We start from the raw sequence: 9741 nt of genomic DNA, 5'->3' as shown, positions 1-9741 counted from the left end.
TTTTCCAAGATGAACAAGGTTTTTTATTATTATTATTATTTAATGCAGGGCTTAGGATCTGTGCTTGTTAGCGTTGAACAACAAATTAATTAACACTTGCATCTCTCAATTTATTGAAGTAGCTAGAAGATTAAAGGCACCGACGAAGAGAGAAAGTTAGATCAAGTGATGCATTAATCCCTGCTCTGCTTCTCCGTCAACCGACCTTGATGCGCCGGAGAGCTATGTAAGCCAAGGCTCTGTACCCGACGAGCATGACGGCCAGTGCCACGATGCAGACCGAGGAATCGATTCTCGTTCCGTAGTGCGTCGACGATCCGAGGAAGTAGTCCATTTCTTTGCCGCTGTACTGGATGTTGATGAGGAGTCTGTAGCCGTAGAAGGTGAAGGAGACGTACTTGATCCACTCCAGGCAGTTGGGTATGTGCTGCACGTAGAAGCCGCCGGTCAGCAGGAACGCCAGCATCGTGACCGTCGATATCGTCGAGGCCTGCTTGGCGTCCATGATCGCCGCCCCCAACGCCAGCCCCAGCCCCTGCGCCACCAGCACGTAGCCGAGGATGACGGCGAGCGTCAGAAGGAACGCCCCCGGCTCCGTCCTCAGCCCGGCCATCCAGTACAGGATAAAGGTGAAGACGGTGGGGAGGACGAGCTCCATGGGCAGGTCGCCGGCGGTGCGCGCCATGAAGTAGGAGGAGAGGCTGTACATTCCCGACGCGCGTTCCTTGAGGAAGACGGCGCGCTCCTGCGGGAAAGTGAAGACCGAGTTGAAGGAGGCGAAGACGCCCCAGAAGATGGTGACGAAGAAGAGGAGGCCGAGGCGGTCCTGAACGTCCCCGAGGCTCGAGCGCCACCACATCGAGCCGGAGAGCACAGCCGCCACCATGACCTGGAAGACTCGGAGAGAGTTAAACGACTCGTGGCGTCGCTCCTTGAGGCTCCGGCGCAAGAGGACGGAGAACTGGCTGAACCAGCTGACTCTGCTCTTGTCTCTCTTCTCCTTCTCCGGGAACAATTCTCTACCTGTTTCACGATCACACACGTCAAACAATCAGCAAATCTTTCACGAACTGATCAAATTTATTTTTACAGACGCTCACCGCTCTGGTTTGCATCTCCAGTCACGCCGGTCAACCTTCCGTTGACTTTCGGCGCCAACACTTGGCCGTAGGATGAGATAAGAGATTGCTTGACTGTTGACTTTTCGTCGTCTCCTGGGTACTCTGTTTGACCGTCCCCTGGAGAAAGAATGTGCCATGCGACAAAAACTAAGGTGCTAAACTTTGACTTACGGAAGCAGAAAAAATCCAAATAATTGAGAACCTCATGCTACATGCTGTTCCAAAGTCAAATTTACGGGACCCAACTCAAGTCAAATCTGGTAAAAGGGAAGCCAAAAAGAATGAAAAGCAACACCCAACACAAAGCGCTTTCCTGTTCACCGGACACCTGTACAATTTAGTGTGACCCCCATTATTCCGTCACTACGTGTCCGATAACCGGCACTGAACCGAACAAAAGCCATCGAACCAAAACAAAGCGAAAAGAACAGAAAATATCGAGCGAAGAAGAGGAACCAAACAGAGCCCTCAAAGCGACACTGTAGGAGAATATAGAGCAGCAAAGAGCCATCTCTCTTATGCTTCAGAGTCTATTTTTCAACAGGGGCAATTAAGTAATGCAGCAGAGTCTCTAAATTAAGACCGAATCTAGGAGCACTGTAGAAATCAATTGTTTCTTTGACTGCGCGAGTGCTTGCCTAATTTGAGAGGAGAATGAGGACGATATGTTATAGAATAGAGAAAGAATGGACGGTCAGTTTGTTGTGAACCCAATAATACATCTCTCTTTTTCTTGCAGCTCTCGTAGTGTTGCTTTTCTCCACTAATACTGGTTAGTTCCACTTTCCTCTATGACTATGGCATCGAACATTTTATCTCATCCTAGTTATATTCTTGTGTATTTTTTTCATGTAAGTTGGCATGTTAATAAACTAATTGCAAGGTGCGATATTATTAGAGAGGACTGATCGAGTGGAAAGATGTGCTAACCGTTGGCCAAATCGAGCATGAAATCGGCGGGGTTGACGTGGAAATTTGGAGGAAAGCCGACGGTGGCGAAGTAGTCCATGGCATCTTTGGCCTTGCCGAAGTACAAGCAATTGCCCTCGGAGAGGAGGAGCACCGAGTCGAACATCTGGTAGACGCGGCTCGACGGTTGGTGGATCGACGTTACCACCGTCCTCCCCTTCCTGACCAGCCTGCAGAGGGTGGCCACCAGCCGGTTGGCCGCCGTGGAGTCGAGTCCCGAGGTGGGCTCGTCGAGCACCAGCAGGCTCGGATTTACCAGCATCTCGTGCCCGATGCAGACTCTCTTCCGCTCCCCGCCGGAGATCCCCCGCACGAAGGTCCCGCCCACGGCCGTGTCGGCGCACTTGCACAGTCCCAGCTCCGCCAACACCTCCTCCACCGCCGCCGCCTTCTCGGCCTTCGCCAGCGTCCGCGGGAGCCGCAGCATCGCGCAGAAGAGCAGCGTCTCGCGCACCGTCAAATGCGGGTACAGCACGTCGTCCTGCGCCACGAAACCAATCCGCCGCAGGGCCGGCCGCGCAAGCCGACGACCGTTGACAAGCACCGCGCCGGAGTGCTTCCCCTGCATCCGTCCAGCGAGGACGCTCAAAAGAGTGGATTTTCCGCTCCCGGAGGGACCGAGAACAGCAAGCAACTCGCCGGGAGACACCATGCCGCTCACGCCGTTAATTATAACTTTCTCATCAGAAGCAGAGATTCCTCCGCTGCCGCCTGTAGTTAACATGCACTTGAATCCTTTGCCGCCGGTGGCCGCCAGAGGATCGAGCTTGACACGGTACGATATATCAATAAACTACAAACAACAAGGACACACATGACGACAATTAATTAGAAAGATTAATCAGCGATCCAGTGAACAACAAATTAAAAATCGGAGGAATCAAGCTAGAAGTGGTACTTGGAGAGTAAGAGGGAAGCAAGAACGAGAGAGAACAGAGTCCATTCTTGCGACGTCGACTCCACTTGGTTCACGTTCTCGATCAGAAGGCATTTGTCTGCCGATGAGAGAGCAAAAGAGACAACCGTAATAGAACAGAGGAGAGGAAGAGTGAACAGGGTAGCGGCAGTGTGATACGAGGAGAGGAGAGGAGAGGGGCGAGAAGGGGGCGGTATTTAAGCAGGAAATGGAGGTGGAAGCCACGTCATAGTTGCAAGGGCGGCCACAGGCGGGCTGGTACGTGGAAGTCTGTGTGTTACTCCGGGGGACAGTTGTCCCAATCAACAAAAGAGAAGGAATAAGATGATAAATATGGTAGATTGTATTGGAGAATGAGCACCATTTGACGACGATCATGATTATGATCTCTTGTTCAAGGAATGGCCATGGAGAAATCAAGAGTCTTGGCTTGCTATGGACAAGGGCAATAAAGAAGAGTAGAAGGAATTATTGAACAGGATTGAACAGGGAGGAATACCGGTGTCATTTTATATGACGAAGCTAAAAGCTATAGTTATATTATTAAAATTAAAATTGATATTAGAAATATAAAATATAAAATTTTATATAATTAACTTAAGAAATTTTAAACCTTAAATATAAAAGAAAAAAAATAAATTATCTTAAAAATTATAAATAAATAGATATATATAATCTAACGTCCTCTTAAATTTACGATGTTACGACTAAAAACATTGAAAGTTTATCAGATAAAAAAAATGAAAATATGAAGTTGAATCTGTCTTGGTAAATATATAGCAATTTGTAGATTTCAAGAAACAAAAGATAATATGATGGTAATAATCTGAAGATGATAACGAGTAATGTCATAATCAATTTTAATATGTTTCGTCGGCTTATGAAAAACTGAATTACGTGCAATTCGAATAACACTCTGATTATCATAATATAACAGAGTAGGTTGATGAAGAGAGATACACATATCTGTAAGCAACGAACGCAACCAAACTATCTTACAAGTAGTTGAGGTCATGACATTATACTCAGTTTTTATGTAAGATCTAGAAATAACATCTTGTTTTTTACTCTTCAAAAGAATGAGGGAGTCACCAAGAAAAACACAGAAACCAGTTGTAGATTTGTAATCCATAGGATCATCATCCCAATTAACATCAGAATATGCACGCAGCTCCAGATATGAAGTAGAAGGAAATAAAAGGTTTTGAAATTGAGTGCTCTGAAGATACCTGAGAATATGAAGAACAATAACCCAATGAACAATTATTGGTGCAGCGATAAATTGACTAACCACATAAACAGCATACACAATATCTGGACGAGTCACGGTAAAATAAACCAGGCTTCCAACAATAGTTCTAAACAAACTAGGATCTAGCAAAGGTGGACGATCAGATGGAGCATATCGAACATTAGTCTCAATAGGAGTATCAACAATTCTATTATTAGTAAGACGAGCACACTCAAATAGATTAGATATATACTTTGATTGAAGTAAAAGATAACTTTTTGGGGAATAAGCAACCTCAATGCCTAGAAAGTAGCGTAGTATACTCAAATCTTTCATAGCCAAACAACAAGCTAACTCAAACTTCAAGGAAGCAATTCCATCAGAATTATCATCAGCAATAATCATGTCGTCAATATAAAATGATAAAAGAATATGACCTGCACTCGTACATATGGCAACCAATGTTGAATCATGATTAATAAGATGAAAATCAAGCAAAGTAATTACTGTAGAGAACTTCTCAAACTAAGCATGAGGTGCTTGTTTGAGATCATAAAGCACTTTATGAAACCTGCAAACTTCACCAGGTTGGTATGAAATACCAGGAGGAGGTGTCATATAAATGTATTTATAAAGATCACCATTTAGAAATGCATTCTTGACATACATCTAAGATATTATTCATCGACAAATAGAAGCAACAATAATCAGAATACGAACAATCGTCATTTTTACAACAAGAGCAAATATTTCTTTATAATTCATGTCATACTCCTAAGAATAACTTTTAGCAACAAGATAAGTTTTGTATCATTTGATAGATTCATCAGATTTAGTTTTGATCTTATATATCCAAGAGAACCAATAGTGTGTTTTCCTAGTGGCTACGACACCAAATTCCATGTATAAGTCTGATGCAAAGTAGTTAGTTTTTCAATCATAGCACTTTGCCAAAGTAGGTTATGAACAGTTTCTTTATAGGAAATAAGCTTAGAAAGACAATGAACAAATGCAACAAATGAAGCAAAAGAACGAGAATAACAAGAATAAGTTAAATATGGTAGTTTAGTAGACTTACGATACGAGTGGATTGACGATGGTGGAGAGAAAGATCATTCGTAACCTTAAGAGATAATTGGGTAATGACTGAAGGAGGAGCATGTGAAGTGGATATCTCAGGAACCAAAGTACCATATTCAGTTGAGCTATCGATAGGAGTTGTGGGTGAAGCTTCCTCAGTGTTGGTATTGAAGGGATAAATGCAGTTTTTGCGAACTAGCTAGAATAGAAAAGAATGGAATATGCTCAAGAAACACAACATGACAAGAGACATATAATTTTTGACTAACAAGATCAAAGCAACGATATCCTTTTTGGCTAACACCATAACCTAAAATGACAAAGAACAAACCGAGAGACTAACTTATTATGCTCGACATATGGACAAAGGACAAAATAAGTACAACTAAAAATATGCAAAGAGGAATAGTCAAGAGCATGCCCATACAATTTTTTAAAAGGTGACAAACCTGAATTGTGTGAGGTTAGAATTCTATTAATCGCATGAGTAATGATACAGATTGCTTTCCCCCAAAAGGTACTAGGAGCATTGACAGACAATAAAAATGAACGGGTTATTTCAACAAGATACCTATGTTTTCATTCAACCACATCATTCTATTCAGGAGTATCTATACATGAGGTTTGATGAATAATACTATCAGAAGTAAGTAAATGTGAAAAATGATTTGAAGTATATTCACCTCCTAAATCACAATGAAAATATTTTATGGCACTAGAATATTGAGTTTTCGCAAGAGCGTTAAAGTTGTTAAAAATGATAAGATAATCAAACTTGTGTTTCATAAGATAAATTCAAAAGTAACGAGTACAGTCATCAATAAATAAAACATAATACCTTGACCCCTCTTTTTAAGAAGGAAAGAGTCCCCACACATCAGAATGGATAAGATCAAATAGAGCAGAAGAAAAAGAAAAACTTTTAGAAAATGGTAAAACAGAAAATTTAGCCAATTTACAATCACTACAATCAGAAATATCAGAACTTTTCAAAGACCTTAATATTCCTGTAGAAGCTAAAAATTCTAAACTAGATGCTGAAACATGACCTAAACGAGAGTGTCACAAATAAAAAATAGAAGATGAATGACTTAGATGAAAAGATGATAAATCCACACCTGAAGCTATAACTTTTGATACTTTGAGTTGATCTAAAACTTAGAGTCCTTCTTACCTACGACATTTCCCAATCAACCTCTAAGATTGTGGGGTCTGAATAAAATAATTAGATGAAGAAAAAGAGATTAGGTATCCAGACTCACATAATTGACTAATAGAAACAAGATTTAAAGTAAGACTCAAAATATAATAAACATCAATAAAAGATAAACAAGATGTAATAATTGAACCAACACCTACTAGTGATATAGAAGTACCATTAGCAGTCACAATAGATATAGATGAACTGGAAAAAAAAAAGATGATAAATTATATGAAATATGATGGGAGGTACCAGAGTCTAAAATCCATAAGGATAAAGATATACCTGAAATACCATACGATGACAAACATATATGAGAAGAAGCTGAGAGTTGTGAACTAAGGAATTGTTGAAACTGCTCTAACATATACGGATCAAATTTCCATGAAATATCTATATGACCAGGCATTATGATAGAACAAATAATGCTCAGAATAACCAAACTGTAAGGATACATATTTATATGATCCGTAAATACTGGTGTCAGAACGACCCATGGTCACACGAAGAATTCGAGGCAGAAAAGGATGTTGGCGTCGAAATTAGCAGCACATGACATCGGTGCCAAAATTAGCAGAAAAAAATGTCGATACCGAAATTGGTAACACAAGCATCGGTCTCTAAATCAACAAAAAAGAGCATCGATGCTGAAATTGGTAGCACAGGGCGTCAGCGCCGAAATCGGCAGAAAAAAATATTGGTGCCGAAATCAACAAAAAAGAGTGTCGGAGCCTAAATCAACAAAAAAGAGCGTCAGCGTTGAAATTAGCAGCACAAGGTATCAGTGCCAAAATCGACAGAAAAGAATGTCAACGCCGAAATCGATAACAGTAGTAGGAGACAGTAGCGGCAATAGGAAACGACAACAAGAAGCGGCAGAAAAATTAGGTCAGAGAAGAAGAACCACACTGATATAATACAGAAATTAAGAAAATGAAAAAGTCAGTCATATTATTAAATCCAAAATTGATATTAGAAATATTGAGCGTAAAATCTTATATAGTTAAGTTAAAAAACCTAAATCCTAAATATAAAAACGACACAAATCACTAAAATTTATAAATATATAAATGATAAATTTAATTAGTCTCATTGACCAACCCGACCCTATGAAAGTTTTCCACCGACCACCAGCTTAGAAGCCCAGCATTCATTGGTGGCGCACCATATTTGGAGAATAAATTCTTAAAATACACTATAGTTAGAGAATGAACCGTAAATATTTTAATAATAATCTAAATATCTTACCGTTGTACTCTAATTGTAAGGACAATAAATAAATATATATAATCTAACGTCCACATGTGTAGAAGTTTAAATTTAATAATTATACGTACATATGTATACCGCTCAGTGTATGTGACTAGAGAGGCAAATGCTCTCTCGTCAAACGATCAATAAGATTAAACTTTTGAGCTCACTAGCCAAATATGGTCAATGTAAGAGTTCCATTTTCTAATAAATGCCAAAAATTAAAAGGACATATACTAAACAAAATATAATTCTCCAAGAAAATTAATTACAGGGAAATGAAACAATGGCTCCTAGTTATACTGCTTCATTGATCGTGTGTGATATGGGTTATGACAGATAGATTCAAAAAATGATAAGGATATTAAAATTAAGGTGAAGTGGTGATTAAGATTGGGATAGGGTAAATGTTTATTAACTAGTACTGATTGATTGCGCTATATCAAAATCCTGAGAACGCGCCCGAACATTCTTTAAGCAGAATGCTTAGATAAGGTTGATCGGTTATAAACCCGATCCAATGTAAGGGTGTCTGTGTGCGCTCGACTAGACAAAGCCCGATCGAGCTTAAAGGTACTCACCCTTGTAAACCTTTTAGCATACCATCGGCCCAGCGAAGGCCGAATGAATATAATGGTGCCTATGAGCATTTGATCGGGCAAAGCCCGATCAAACTTAAAGGTACTTAGCCTTGTAAAGTTTTTAGCATACGATCAGCCGAGCGAAAGCCGAAGGAATAAAAGGGTGCCTGTGTGCATTCGATCAAGCAAATCCCGATTAAACTTAAAGGTACTTAGCCTTATAAAGCTTTTAGCATACGATCTGTCGAGCGAAGGTCGAGCGAACATATGGGTGTCTGTGTATGCTCGATCGGGTAAAGCCCGATCGAGCTTAAAGGTACTCAATCTTGTAAAACTTTTAGCATACGATCGGTCGAGTGAAGGTTGAACAAATATAAGAGTCCATGTGTGCGTCCGACCGGGCAAAGCCCGATTGAACTTAAAGGTACTTAGTCTTGTAAAGCTTTTAGCATACGATCAGCCGAGCAAAGGCTGAACGAACATAAGGTTGCCTCTGTGTGTGACCGGAAAAAGTCTGATTGAGCTTAAAAGTACCTAGCCTTTTAAGAATCTCAATATACAACCGGCTTAATGATCAGCTAAGATGTGTTTAACAGAATGTATATTCAATATACGACCGGCTTAATGACCAGCCAGAATAAATTCAACAGAAGGTATTTTTAATATACGACTGGCTTAATGACCGATCAAGATAAATTCAACAAAAGGTATTCTCAATATATGACCAGCTTAATGACCGACCAGGATAAATTCAACAGAAGATATTCTCAATATACGACCGACTTAATGATTGATCGAGATATATTCAACAGAACGTATTCTTAATATACGATCAGCTTAATGATCGATCGAAATATATTTAGCAGACAAGTAGTCGACAACCTAATGATAGTCTGGCAAACTTGTCGGGAAATATTCTCTCGAAGCTTCTTCATTAATAAGTTACAGCGATATACTCCTTCGCATATGTCATTAGGGGTTCAAGTCATAAACGACAAAGAATGTACATTTGGGGTAGAAAAAAGATTTCTCAGAGGATTATTGCACGACGTCTAGATTGTACTTCTCTCATCTTCTAACCAACCGGGGACCACCTCATGATCGTAGAGGTTATGTGAGGTGGTATAAAAAGGGGAATTCTCTCCGCTGACAAGGTACACAAACACAAGCATTTGCATCTGAAACCTTACTTTCATGTATTTTTCTCACTACTATTTTGCTTCCACTTTGCAAGAGAAGAGACTGACTTGAGCATCGGAGGACCTAGTCATGGATTCTCACCCCGAATTTAGGTCACTAACACTTTGTTGACTCGTCTAACTGTGCACAGGATCATTGAAAAATTCTCTTCGAATCTCAAAAAACTTATTATTCGTCAAACAATCACCTAT

At 40.4% G+C, this 9741-nt stretch overlaps 2 protein-coding genes across 2 annotated transcripts; both read right to left on the bottom strand.

Moving 5' to 3' along the window:
• LOC122017760 (ABC transporter G family member 25-like) lies at positions 1–3159 on the bottom strand. The gene is made up of 4 exons (XM_042575452.1): positions 2989–3159; positions 2052–2883; positions 1101–1238; positions 1–1023 (listed from the first exon to the last, which is right to left on the bottom strand). The coding sequence occupies exons 1-4, from the start codon at positions 3079–3081 to the stop codon at positions 197–199; spliced, it is 1890 nt and encodes a 629-aa protein (XP_042431386.1). The 5' UTR covers positions 3082–3159; the 3' UTR covers positions 1–196.
• Positions 3160–3799: 640 nt separating this feature from the next.
• On the bottom strand, positions 3800–4642 carry LOC121996415 (uncharacterized mitochondrial protein AtMg00810-like). Its single transcript, XM_042550383.1, has one exon. The coding sequence runs from the start codon at positions 4640–4642 to the stop codon at positions 3800–3802; it is 843 nt and encodes a 280-aa protein (XP_042406317.1).
• Between the last annotated feature and the right edge of the window lie 5099 nt (positions 4643–9741).

The sequence above is a fragment of the Zingiber officinale genome, chromosome 1A, assembly GCF_018446385.1.
Source record: "Zingiber officinale cultivar Zhangliang chromosome 1A, Zo_v1.1, whole genome shotgun sequence".
NCBI classification, from domain to species: Eukaryota; Viridiplantae; Streptophyta; class Magnoliopsida; order Zingiberales; family Zingiberaceae; genus Zingiber; species Zingiber officinale.
Note: the sequence above shows the minus strand (reverse complement) of the source record. Positions and strands in the feature narration are given on the sequence as shown.